Raw genomic sequence first — 13,789 nt, forward strand, 5'->3', positions numbered from 1 at the left:
ATAAACCTCTTCAGATTATCAAGTTCTCTTATTGTGTTCGTTGACAGCAGGAGGAAGGTACAGCCTGAAGAAACACCACAGAGTGCAGAAATGGTGGTTTCTGGAGCGAAGAAGATTAATAAAACTGTGGAGAACAATTTCATTTGGACTAGCCAGAGGGCTCTGGGAGAAGAATGAGATTGAAGGAAAATGACAGAACACTAATTACTGCTCTAGAGATTTACACGAACATGACCTCACAGTTTAAAAAGTGGTGGATTTACTATGGTTCAAAAGTGTGGGGTCAAAAAGTCTCCAGGGATGAACTGATTTGATCAAAAATACAGTTTAAAAAAAAAAAAAAAAAAAACAGTAAGATTGTGAAATATTATTACAATAAAAAATGAAAACAGTTGTGCAATTTATTATTTGTATAGATGTTGTGATAAACTTCAGAAAGGTCAACAGGATTTATTTAAAACAGACATCTTTTGTAGCATTATAGATGTTTTTAATCACAAATGTCCCTTTTGATCAATTTAATGAATAATAGTATTGATTTCTTAAAACTTTAAGATCTTACTCACCCCAAAATTTTACTCTATTTTATTATTCATAGCACTTGCATATTATTGCTCTTCTGTTGGTTTTGATTGCTTCTATTGTCATCATTTGTAATTTGCTTTGAATAAAAGCGTCTGCTAAATTACTAAACGTAAATATATTTTATATATTTATATATTACATAATATACACATATATTATTATTTGTAATGAACTCTGAGCCCAGGTTATTTGGCTGACTTAGATGGACATATGAATGCTTTTATTATTTTATTTAGTATGCTAAAATACTCATTAAAAATCCATTCTTGCTTCATTACAGGCCCTTTTTCATGGTCTTTTGCAAACATAATGAAAGACTCTGGTGCCAAGAAGTGACAGAAAAATGGATCTGAGAAAAAAAGAAAAACATCCAGCATGAAATTTATTCTAAATATGAACATTAAGGTTTGACATTTCTCTTCACACAAAAAGACAGATGGAGGACCATTTCAGTTCCACAAGCACACTTTCTTTTCAACTCAAGCATGCCAATTCTAACATTAGCAAAGAAGTGGAAACAAAGCAGAAGGAAGAAAGAACAAATAGATGGAGGAACAGAGAAAAACTAGGCAAAGGAAAGAGTCCAGCCAGACATCAGAACAAACAAACATGATTTGTCAAAGAGTTCTTAAGTCTTTATTTATTTGCATAAGCATATCAGTAAGAAAGTAGGATAACGTTTCAGTACGTGGAAAGCATCTCAATGTGCTCCACATCTTAACACAAACTACTATGTACAGTCTAAAAAGTGAAGTTCCTTTTATGTACAGAAACACTGCTTCACTGTAGTCCAAGTGCAGCAGAAACACTATGGCTGGTTAAAGAGACACAGTGATATATATCAGTCCAACACAAAAATAGACCAATCACTTGCCAGGGAGAACTTTTTGGCACACTGTACTAATAATCATCGGCCGATCCTCAACAGAGGAAAACAGAATCTGGCGCTTCTGAATACCGCCAGAGGACTACAGTCATTTGTGGCAGTGGGTTTGAGGTGTTTTAATGCTTTGCAGATTGTCACCTTTGAACTGACGTCCTAGAGCCAAAAGACAGTTTTGCTCGGCTGGTAGACTTGTAGTTTCCAGCAGGTCCTCTCTGGTTTTGCCTCCGCCCTCCCTGTCGGCACTTCCCTTTAGCCTCTGGCTCAGAGTCACTGAGCTCTGCATCCGGGCAGTAACCGTCGCTCTCCTGGAATGGTTTGCTGCCCCCTAGCGGCCGCTCATTGGAAACCGGTTTGGAGAATCCGGAGGACTTGCGTGCGTTCTTCTCAAAAGCCCGAAGATCCTCAGTCCGTACTAAACTGACAGTGGCCTCCTTGAGGGATCGGCTGAAATGCTCAAGAGAGGTTTTGTGGAATCCACCTGACTGACTTTTCCCTGAAATGTCATTGCATGTGTCCTTTTCAGTGGGCGTCTGGCAGGAAGTGTCTCTTAGGAGTACGGGCTTGTCCATAATGCCATTGGATTTCAATTGGCGGGTTTTCTCTGGCTCGGTCTTGCCTTTCCGATTGGACGATTGACCGTGGAGGGCAGCGTGCAGAGCTAAAGGTTTGCCAGATTGCTTCACGGCCAATGGGGGAGTCCCGTCATCTCGTCGAATGTAGATGGAGGCTGGCAGGAGACCGTTGGCATGCTCCTCTATCCTTACCCGTCCAAGATGGATTTGCGGTTTGCCCTGACCGATGCCTCCCTCACCAGTGTCATATACGTTACTGCTGTTATCCGGACACAGGGGGCCATTACCTGATTTGGAGTTGGTTTTGCCATTGCCAAGCGATACTTTAGGCATTTTGAGTTTTAGGGTTATTCTAGGTGGGTGGAACAATAGGTTCTCTAAAGATGAGGACACTGGGAGCCCTGCAAATAGAAGTAGAAGTTAGTCAGGTATTCAGTGGTGCAGGAACATCAAAACATTTGAACTCAATGGATCTTTTTGACTGTAAGAGTTTAACTTGAACTATAATAAGTGTAGAGTTCAAAGTTTAAATGTAAATTAATTTTACTGTTTTGAAATATAAAATAAATATTTATATATATAAAAAACTAAATAGTTTGGATTTTTTTTTTCAAAATTGTTAATTCAAAGCTACAAAAAAACCTATAAATGAATAAAAACAAATCAAAAACAAATAATAAAACAAAAAATAAAGAGTAAATACAGAAAAAGTTAATTACCTGCAGATAACTCTTGGTTGATGAGTTTGACATGTAGATTGAAGATCTGCTCCTGAGCTTTACTCTGGGATAGCTTCAGTTTCTCTCTTCGACTCACCATGTAACACAAGTTTCTCACCTGACAAAATGACACACACATAAGGATCATAACATCAAAAAACTCACAAGATAACACTATTGGGTTAAGCACGCATTAAACTACTGTTGAAATGTTTGGGGTCTTTTTTTCTTTAAAAAAAAATTATATATATATATTTTTTTTTTTTCCAGAAAGGATGATTTAATCTAATTACAGGTAATCAATAAAAACATTTAATAGTCTTACAAAGCATTTCTATTTCCAAAAAAAAAAAAAAAAAAAAAAAAAAACCTATTCAATTTTGTACAAAAATATATAAAAGCAGCATGTTTTCAACCACTGAAAATAAGAAATGTTATTACTTAAGTACCAAATCATCATATTAAAAGGATTAATGAAGGATCATGTGACACTGAAAACTAGATCAGATGTGCTAAAACATTAGTCACATGTAAACGCAGACTAAAAACTGTTTAGCTGTGCATTTATTGAATGAGCACTGTGCAATGTCTGAACTGACTGCACTATATTTTGTGTGTAATCATTTTCTATTCTTAACTGTTTTAAATTCATTTTGTCCTTTAATTAAATTTTTTAATCATTTTCAAAGTCCACATCAAATTTTGACTACCACAGTTGTCCAACAACAGAGTAGTCTTTTTCTTGCGGTTACATCTGATCTGTCTTCTGCTCAGTAAACTTCTGATAGATTTGTGCATTTCAAGATAACTTAACTTCAATAGAAGAAACTTTCTACAATATACAGGCAGTGTTTCAGACTAAAATTACTTTAAAATAAAACAAAAAATGTAACAAGCATTCAGTAAGAAACCAAATGCATTACAATATTTAATAAATAAATAAATATCATGAAATATTAAAAAGAAACAAATAAGTTTAACTACTGGCATTTCCAGAATGCATAGAACAGAGAAAAAAAAAGATCTCATCTATGATAACGAGAAATAAGAGTACCCACCCTCTCCAGGTCCTGCCGCAGATGCATGAACATGCGCATTCTTGTGTGGATGCTGTCCTCCTGTGGTTGCAAAAGCAGGTTCTCTTCATCTTCTTTAGGTGGCAGCAGAGCCTTGTTAAAGTTGCTTTTCCTCTTCATCTTCCAGTACTGAAAGATAAAGTTCAGCAGGTTGATTGGCAGTCCAAGGTTTTGGGCCACTTCCTCAGGATGAATGAGTGTGTAGAATTCCTCCTCCAGCTCCTGAAGCTTCTGTGCCCTCAAGCCCAGTTTCTCAGTCTCAGTAGGAGGTTTATGACAGGCCGGACTCAAGCCTGCTTCTCCTGCTTTGGGTTTGCTATGCTTCAGACAGTAGGATTTGAACTTGACCTCATCACCTTCATCCAGGATGGTCTTCAACTCCAGGTTGTGTTCAAAAGCACAAGTGACGTGGAAAGGAATGGTGCAGTTCTTGACTGAACACTGGAAGATGAGAGACAGTGTTTATATATGTGTGTGTGTGTGTGTGTGTGTGTGTGTGTGTGTGTGTGTGTGTGTGTGTGTGTGTGTGTGTGTGTGTGTGTGTGTGTGTGTGTGTGTGTATATATATATATATATATATATATATATATATATATATATATATATATATATATATATATATATATAAAACAGTCTGGAAGACGAAACTAAAGTCATTATTTTGATAATAGATTAATCAAATTATTTCTTTAATTAATTGGGAAATTTATTTCCTAGATTTTATTTTATTACATTTATAGAGATAAATTTGGGACTTTTTAAATACCCTTTAAAGACCAAGTCCAGAACTTTTAAGGAATAAATTGAAAGGAACATTATACATTAATAATTCCTCTAAATGTAAATGAGTTGTATTAGCAACATTTCAAAGTTTGAAAATACAACTTTCTACACCAATCTTCATTACATTTAACAAAAATTAGCTTAAGGCATGAATATCTCTGCACCCAAACACAACCCTAAGAATGTTTAGATATTTGTATTGGAAAACAAGACTTGTATACAAGGGAAGATATTATTTTGGCAGTGCATGCCACATTTAATGCCATGACTTTATGAATTTAAGACAGCTCTGATTCAAGACATTTTTAAGGCCTTAATTTGGGGAAGGGTGAATTAAGACTTTTAACCTGCAGAAACCATGATATTAGAAAGAAAAATTGTGTACAAAAAAGGTTTAAAATATTAATTTTACAATGTAAACAGCATATAGATTTTAAAAATTAAATGAGTAAAAAAACAAATTCACAAGTTACTCAAAATATCACTAGTTGCTTAATTATTACAATAAAATAAAATTAATATTAGACTTACATATTACATCCAAAAAAAAAAAAATTGTAATCAAAACTACCACACATCTTCTAGCACTGTCAAAATGATGTCACTGAAGAAAGTTCTCTTTCCCAAGATCTTATATCCAACTAAGCAAGAATTCATTTTCAAACTGATATTATTATTATTACTGAGTAACTCTCACACCCAATTAACCAGCAGAAATGTTCATGCCCTTCTCTGCCCTATAAAGCATTACCTGTATACAGGCTCCAGTCTTGAGTTTACACAGACTGCAGATGAGCGACCAGCGACTGGGAGGAATATGAGACACTTTGGTGATGGGTTCCATCCTCTCTGGGCATGCAATGCTCACCTAAAGACAAATACAAATTCTCTTAACAGACCCCATAAACTCAAAAGTGGAGTTTTATGGCTTTTAGCCCATGTCTGTTAACTCTATGATACTCTTAAATAATACTATCAAACATGCTGGCATAGGAAAGAAAGCTCAATTTCGTAATATTTTTAATTAAACAACATCAACAGCATACAACATAACAATAATGCAGGTGTAATTTCATCCTTATGACACATAACTCACCTCTGGTATCCAGAGAGCGCAGCTTACATGAGCCCATTTAGTGCCCGCCTTGGTGGCTTTCATTGCACCCCCTCTTTTAGGACACAGAAGGCACTGGGGATTGATGCCAAGCACGCACGTCCTGCACAACCAGTTGCCATCTGGCACTTTCACAATGCCATAGCAGGCCTGCAACAGAATATGAGTGTGATGAGTTTTAGGATAAAGCTATAATTACAACAACAACTACATTTGAAATCAAATTTTAATAACTGCATATATATATATATATATATATATATATTTATATATATATATATATATATATATATATATATATATATATATATATATATATATATATATATATATATATATATATATATATATATATATATATACACACACACACACAGTGCCCTCCACAATTATTGGCACCCCTGTTTAAGATGTGGTCGTGCACTCCTAAAAATTCTCCTTCTTTTAAACAACATAGAACCCAAATGCAAAAAAAGAGAAAAATCCAACCTTTTATTTAAGTACATTACTTTGGTGGTAAAAAAAAAGTATTTTTTTATTTTATTGTTACAAATGTTTGATGTAGAAAAGATTTTCTCATCAATGCTGCGTTTATATAAAAACCAGTAATATTACATTTTAAAACAACTGTTGCTTTTTGAAACATTTGAATACATTTTCTAATGTAATCTATTCCATAGTGGAACATGTGGAAACTGAGATACTTTTTTGGAATTCTTTGAAGAATAGGAAAATCAAAATTTACAGAATTTATTTGAAATACAACATTTTTGTAACATCATAAATGTCTTTGCTGTCTCTTTTGAATTTAATGCATCCTTGCTGAACATAAGTATCAATTTATTTAAAAAACAGATCAGATCAGAAGTATATAAGGGTATATGTACGTATATAAAAGCTTTGCAATATTACAGGATCATATACAGGATAGTTAGACACAAAAAAAGTCTTCTGATTTTTTGAGAAGTGCATTTACTGACAGTAACAAAGATCTCACCTGGTGCACACAAATGTTACACTTGTCACAAAAGACCATGTCATTGCCCTCCTCGCTGTCAGGTGAGCGACATACATCACAGATGACATCCTCATCGTACTCTATTCCCAACCCTTCCTCAGTTTCGATGGCGTGGTTCATGTTGTCATGGCACCGTCTCTCCAATGCCTCCATCACCCGCTCCATCGTCAACTCATCCACAAGCCCTTCACCTGAATGTAACATACAAAATGCACTTAATCCCCTGAAGCACATCATAAGACCAAATCTTATAGAGAAGCATTTCTTCTCGCTTACCCATCATCCCAAGCTCTGCATTGAGCTGCTGAAGCCAGTATAGGTCCATATCGTCCAGGTCGTATCTACACATAGCTTCTGCCAGCTCCTTGATGTTGACGTAACCCGTCTCTGTAGAGTCCTGACTCCAGCACTGAATATATTTCCTTGGTTTGGTGAAGAGGACCTCCTTTGGCTTCTCTGCTATTATCCTACACACAAAAAGCCCAACTTTAGTCACATGCAAGATGGTACATGTCCAAAAACCTGTTTTTATTCAAAGTGACATACCTCAGAGAAGGCTGAGGGATAGTGTCTGGACTAGCGAGTACTTGTACACCCTTTTCCCATTCCTGCTTCCATGTGTCCGCCAACAGGTAATAATCGTCAGGAGAAATATGGTGAGAGTCTGGAAGCTTCATGGCACTGATCAAGTCTTTTCTGAACACCTACAAAGGAGAAATAACCTTAATGAGTGATACAACCTAATCTCTCATTCATAAGGCTGGTGGTGAAAAGGAGGAGGTGTTTTCTATTGGGCTTACCTCTGCTGGTTTCTTCTGAGCAGAGGCGGGGGTGCCTGGTTTGCTTCCATACTTGTTAGAGGAAAAGGATGTCGAGGGACCTTTATGATACAACAACGGAGTGAGCCAAGAATAAACATCTTTGTTCTGTATTAATCTTACATGAAGATTCAGAATTTTTTAAGGCTCATTTTACTTACTCTCATTGTCTGAACTGTCACTGCTGCTTGAAGTCCTGAGTCGTTTCATCCTGACGTATCCTGCAGTGAAAGTTAGATAAGTACAGCTTTAATACATCTTCAATTAAACAATGTTCCACTTAAACCATTTTCACCTACACTGAAACAACAGAGCTGTTTTCACATAACAGAAGGAAAAGAAATATCAAAAAGCAGTGGTTTGCAAGTACTAGTACCCAGTGTTGAACAGTAATGCAGTCTTCAGTGTCACATGATCCTTCAGAAATCATTTTAATATGCTGATTTGGTGATCAAGAAACATATTATTATCAGTGTTGAAAACAGTTGTGCTGTTATTATTTTAGCTGGAAACGGACACATTTCTTTTAGGATTCTTTGATGAATAAACATTTCTAAAGTGCAGCATCTATTTGAAATAGTATGATGACAAAACATTTCTGCATCCTTTCTGAATCATGTATTAATTTAAATAAATAAATAAATAAAATCCTACTGACCGCATACCTTTGCATGGTAGTGTGATTATTGTTCTTTATTACCATGCATTGTTATTTTGTGGCATATCAACGAAAATAATATAAATCCAAGAAAATAATATAGTTCTACTTTGTATTTATTCTAAAAAGAAATTTTTTAGATAGATTTTTTGGATAGTCGTTAAAATAGGAATTTACTATTGACCAATATGTGACTCTGGACCACAAAACCAGTCTTAAGTCGCTGGGGTATATTTGTAGCAATAGCCAAAAACACATTGTATGGGTCAAAATGACTGATTTTTATTTTATGCAAAAAATCATTAAGATATTATGTTAATATCATGTTGCATGAAGATATTTTGTAAATTTTCTACCGTAAATATATCAAAACGTATTTTTTGATAAGTAATATGCAATGCTAAGGACTTCATTTGGACAACTTTAAAGGCAATTTTCTCAATATTTAGATTTTTGCACCCTCATATAGTCAGATTCAAGATTTTCAAATAGTTGTATCTCTGCCAAATATTGTCCTAACAACCCATACACCAATGGAAAGCTTATTTATTCAGCTTTCAGATTATGTATAAATCTCAATTTCGACTTATGACTGTTTTTTTTTGTCCAGGGTCACATACGATTATTACGGGTTTATATTGCATTACATTAGTAAATAACAATGTGGCATTACAAATTTGATGAGTTTTTACATGTTCAAAGGTAAATTAAAGTACCATGCAAATATGACACATGAACATGGTAATCATTCAGTACCCTGAAATAAATGTTATTACCACAGAGGGCAGCTTTAATGCTTTAAATTTCACTGAGCAGTTTTTCACTTACCATAAAGAGCATGCTACTGTTTTCCTCCACTGTGCTGCTTCTGCCTCTCGCTCATGCCTGAAAACAAAGAACAAGACTTGAGAAGTGAACACATACTGTTCACAATCTGAATGAAAATGTGGGGCAGTAAAACAGGCGTCGGAGGGTAAGAGAGTACTGATAGACAGCCAGCAAAGCACAGCCTGCACTGTGATTTATTATGCTCCAATACCTGACTGAGAGGCCTCCTTAAATAAATATTAACCAAGATCACTAGGAGCAATTGCAGTCAAACCACACATATGAAACTATGTACAGACACATCTTAAATGGACAACTCATAAGCAAGGCAAATTATCACAAGTGAGGATATTTCTGTTAAGAGTAATTCACTCACTACCAATTCAAACAATTGATGCATGTAACTGACAACATTTGGACAACTGTGTTTGAGCAGTGGTGGCCTATTTTGTCCAAACACTTCACTTGGTTAACAATTCTAGTGTCTTCCTTCATTATCAAACTGGTACGGATCACTAATACCACACAAAACAAGTATTTTATAAATGAGATAAACTCTACAATTTAAGTTTTAGACTCCATGCTTATTATGACTGCTGCATGCACACTGCAATGTCTAGAAAGTAAACAAAAAAAGCACTTAGTGTGCCTCTTCAATGCTCCATGAAGGACTTTTGATGTAGATCTAAAGCCACATTTGTGACAGTAACAGACTGGCTTTCAAACCCACAGAGGAACATCTGCTTCTGACACACTCTCTCCCATTCGCATAGTGTGAATGTTTTAAAAAGGAAGCACTAATGAGACTGAAAAGGTTGGTGTGACTTGCTCACCCCATTCTGAATTAGGAGTTGTGCCGTATCTTTCATAATATTAAAGAATTAGTATTGTAGTGTCACAGAAATGTTGCACCAAATCAACTTAGAACAGCGGTTCACAATGCCAGTCCTTGCGCCCCCCCGCTCTGCACATTTTGTATGTTTCTCTTATGGCTTCAGACGTTTGTTCTATTCAAACGTAAGTGCCCTGCGAAGTGGACATCACAGGAAATTCCGCCATGATTCCAGTTCGAAGCGAACGTATATGTCCCATTCAAAGTGTATTGAAGTGTGCGAGACGTGAATTTAAATTATATTTATTTACAGAGGTATATGATGTCACACTTGTCCGTGTGTGAAGACGTTGCGCAGCGCAAATCCGTGAATGATTAATCAAGACCAATGAAGAACGTAATAGAGGGCTTTTCTAAAATTTGCAAGGTTTTAAGTCAAACTACAAATTTGTTGAAATGGGAGGCTATCTGATCTGGGTGGCCTTGTTTTGTGGTTCAAAATGGCAAGACAAAATGACACAGTCCTAAAACCAACCCCCACTCCTACTGCGCCACGATAAAGCACAATGCTCCGCCCAGACAGACCACCCCACACCCCAACACTAAACAGATCAGCGTCTGCTGAGAGCTACTTCACCCCCACCCACCTCACACTGGCCTAGTGTGCCAACAACCCGTCCCATTCACTGAACCTAGTAGAGATGCACTGCACAAATCATCTCTGAAATTCAATTTCTCTTCTGTTTTATGTTGAACTGACCATTACTGGATTCATATTAAAATGACTGAATTTCACCCACTAAAATTTGCTGAACAGTAAATGTGACACCTTTAATGTGTGGAGAGCATTTTGTTAAATCTAAAGAACTTTTTTGTCTGTTACTCGATAAAAGTCCATCTCAAAAGTTAACAAGAAAAGAGCTTTGTTGTATTTGCATGACACCTATATAAATGTTCACTGAACGATTGTATAAACAAATCTTTTAGTGAAATTATTCAAAAGACTCGAGTCACTGAAAGCAAAATCCCTCCATCTAGTGCCTAAACCTGTTTTTATACAGTCTATGGCCTAAACTACTTCACCTAGGCTCCAGACTCACGCTGGCCTTGTGTACTCGCAAACCTTTATTTACTGACTATTAGAAGCGTTATGTTAGTTTAACTAACCTATGCAAAGTCACGCTAACCCCAACATTTGTTAATAAGTATCTTAAATGTTTAAAATTTATAAAAGTCAAATTAACCATACACTACTAAAAGCATGCAGAGGGATTTCGCGGGGAGCAGTGGGGGGGAAACGGAAGCTCGAGGAGGGCATTCCCGCATTCCAACAACAGTACTTCCGCTCCAAACTTTGTTGCACTGTGCCTCTTCTGCTTCAGGATTAAAACTAGTCGCAATATTTTCGTGTCATTTATTCATTTGCTTTTTACAGAGTGCTCGCCATTTTATACGCTTATGCGTTCTGTCGGCTGAATCATTCATTGCGCTAATGATTTAGCATTTGTGTTTTTTACCAAACGAGGAAGAATTCACAAAACGAAGTTGTTTCATTACTACACGGTTTGTATTCATAACATAAAAGGTGGGCGCCAAAATCCAGCGAATAAATATAGAAGTGTAATTATGCAACAACCCAGTGCCCATTCAGCAAATGCACATCGCCTCTTTGTAAAGCTAAAGCATGATGCAACGAAAAGAAACGTTTAACGAGCACTTGTGTCATGTTTCCCACTCAGACATTATTCCCATGCTGGGTGAACAGATCAACTCAGCAAGTCCACACAGCTAAATAAAGAATGGAAGGGTAAACGCTGCAATGCTTTACCGTAAAGTCTCACTAAACAGCACTACTGTGTCTGTGTGCGAGCATGCTGGTGTCCTCCATTGCTGTAACGTTACGCGCGAGGGTTTCTGACGGCCTTGGCGCCAAACTCGAGCCGCCTACATGACGAACCCCCTCCAGTCCCTACAATACCTTCTCCTGCTATAATAACACTTCCTGTGGCTACATAACAACATGCTGTGCGTGTTCGTAAACTTTAACGCGAGGATAATGTTGTCGCTGCTACCAATATTGTCCCAGTTGTCTAATAAGCACGTAAAACCCTGCTCGTAAGGGATCTGTGTGAAGCAGCGGGCCTGGATAACTGGCACACTGAGCCATGTGTGGAGACACGAGCAGCATTGTTCGTGCTGCACCCTTACCTCTCATCCAAAAATCCAGTGTTTCCCCACGATCGCACAAAGCGATAGACTCCGCAAGGCCGTCCTCAAGTCAGCAGTCCAGAGATGAGGCAAATATTGGTATTTTTCTTTTCTGTCCCACTGTCAATATCCCAAAAGCAGAAATAACCCTCTCACCAAGACACAACAGCGCTATTGTACTACCAGACCGCTAGGTCCTAAACTCCGCCCAATTCATGGCCCTGCTGAGCGCCAGTGGAAACTGGAGTATTTAGCATACTTCTCTTCAGTGGTAGTTAAATATGCTTCAGTTGCCACTATGGAGGGCTGTGATGTAGGTTAGTTAATGATTACGTTTTTATAGTAAATGGGCCATTCTACAGCATTGGTGCAAACTGCTGTCCCACAACCAAAAAACACATTTAAAAAGCATTTAAGTATTCAAATCTTAGATGTTTACTAAGATCCTTCTTTTAATTATTGAAACCCACAATATTTAAAATATTAGTGAGCTTAAAATATATAGCGTCGCCGTCATCATTTATTGGGAGGGTGGCTGTCCCAAACCCTAATCCCTAAATTTCAACTGATAAGGATGCTGAAATAATTTAAATTGAAATAAAAAAAAGTGAATATATATATATATATATATCTTTGTGTCTGTTTGCAGATAAATTTTATATTTTCAGTGTATGTTTTAATTTAGTCCATTGGCCAAAAATGATTTTTACCCAACATTTATGGTCAGAAAATATTTATGTCACTATCTCTCAAAGCTACATGGTGAGTAGATAGTTCCCATCATTTTGAGGTAAATGTGTTCAAAATCTAAAAAAAAAATCTGTGTAACTTTATGGAACATCACTATCGAGCACCTTTTTTCTCTTTTTTAATCACACTTTTTTGGGAGTTATTCCATAATGTTTAGTTTTTATATGTGTACCACTGTTCAGAACTGTGCTAGCTAAGCATGTGCTGATTAGCATCTTTGAGCTAGGTTCAAAAGTATCTAAAACTGTCACTACTGAAACATTACGCAGTGTTTCGGTAGTGACAAAAGGGAACACATAATCCTCAAATTTGGGGAAAATAAACAAAATTTTAATCCAGTTATGCAATTTTTTTTTTTTTGTTTTAGTATAAGTTAAAATTCTGTAATGTGATATGGTCACTACCAAAGCATTACAGTCACTACCGAAACTTGGGATGTTTTGTAAAAAATAAAGTATATTAAATTATCAACTAAGATTGGTTCAATGTATATTCAAACTAATGAATCAATAACTCTGAAATCAGTATGGTCAACTTTTTGCCTTTTACAAAGAAAAATTGGATTCAAAATACAACAAATTTTATAAATTACATTTGAAATATTGTTAAAAATGTAATTGTTATTGATTTACCTCTGAAAGAAATAATAAAATAGCAAAAATATATTTACAATGTAGATGTAAGAAAAATCCTACATCTACAAAAGAATTTGTACATAATATACATTATAATAAGGTCTGTGACAAAGGTCATATGTCAAATATAAATCTTACTTGCAAGAATTACAATTTCTTCAGGGATGTGTTTTTGAGCTTAACAAATCAGACAACCACTGTAGTTCTTATTTAGCAACTTGTGTAATTTATGTTGTAGAAAACATGAAAGTCTAAGTAATCCTTACCACACAACCGATCCGAATTAGCCTTCCAGGTTGGCCTCCAA

General features: G+C 36.2%; 1 protein-coding gene across 2 annotated transcripts; it reads right to left on the reverse strand.

The window, feature by feature from the left end:
* Positions 1 to 1,198: 1,198 nt before the first annotated feature.
* LOC109062552 (protein Jade-3) lies at positions 1,199 to 12,366 on the reverse strand. Of its 2 annotated transcripts, none has more exons than XM_019079638.2 (12): positions 12,098 to 12,366; positions 9,058 to 9,114; positions 7,733 to 7,792; positions 7,554 to 7,633; positions 7,300 to 7,457; positions 7,030 to 7,220; positions 6,733 to 6,944; positions 5,718 to 5,885; positions 5,373 to 5,489; positions 3,821 to 4,279; positions 2,763 to 2,880; positions 1,199 to 2,444 (listed from the first exon to the last, which is right to left on the reverse strand). In XM_019079638.2, the coding sequence occupies exons 3-12, from the start codon at positions 7,779 to 7,781 to the stop codon at positions 1,606 to 1,608; spliced, it is 2,391 nt and encodes a 796-aa protein (XP_018935183.1). In that variant the 5' UTR covers positions 7,782 to 7,792; positions 9,058 to 9,114; positions 12,098 to 12,366; the 3' UTR covers positions 1,199 to 1,605. The 2 variants fall into 2 exon arrangements, with proteins under 2 accessions (XP_018935183.1, XP_018935184.1); XM_019079639.2 differs by lacking the exon at positions 12,098 to 12,366 and adding an exon at positions 11,718 to 12,039.
* Between the last annotated feature and the right edge of the window lie 1,423 nt (positions 12,367 to 13,789).

The sequence above is a fragment of the Cyprinus carpio genome, chromosome B6, assembly GCF_018340385.1.
Source record: "Cyprinus carpio isolate SPL01 chromosome B6, ASM1834038v1, whole genome shotgun sequence".
Classification (NCBI taxonomy): domain Eukaryota; kingdom Metazoa; phylum Chordata; class Actinopteri; order Cypriniformes; family Cyprinidae; genus Cyprinus; species Cyprinus carpio.

Bases quoted from the DNA above. Each gene is read 5' to 3' on its own strand.
- LOC109062552 (XM_019079638.2), bottom strand. From the start codon at position 7,781: ATGAAACGACTCAGGACTTCAAGCAGCAGTGACAGTTCAGACAATGAG. The intron at 7,634-7,732 runs GTAAGTAAAATG...TGTATCATAAAG, and splicing joins TGACAGTTCAGACAATGAGA to GTCCCTCGACATCCTTTTCC. The intron at 5,886-6,732 runs GTGAGATCTTTG...ATTCTGTTGCAG, and splicing joins GTAACATTTGTGTGCACCAG to GCCTGCTATGGCATTGTGAA.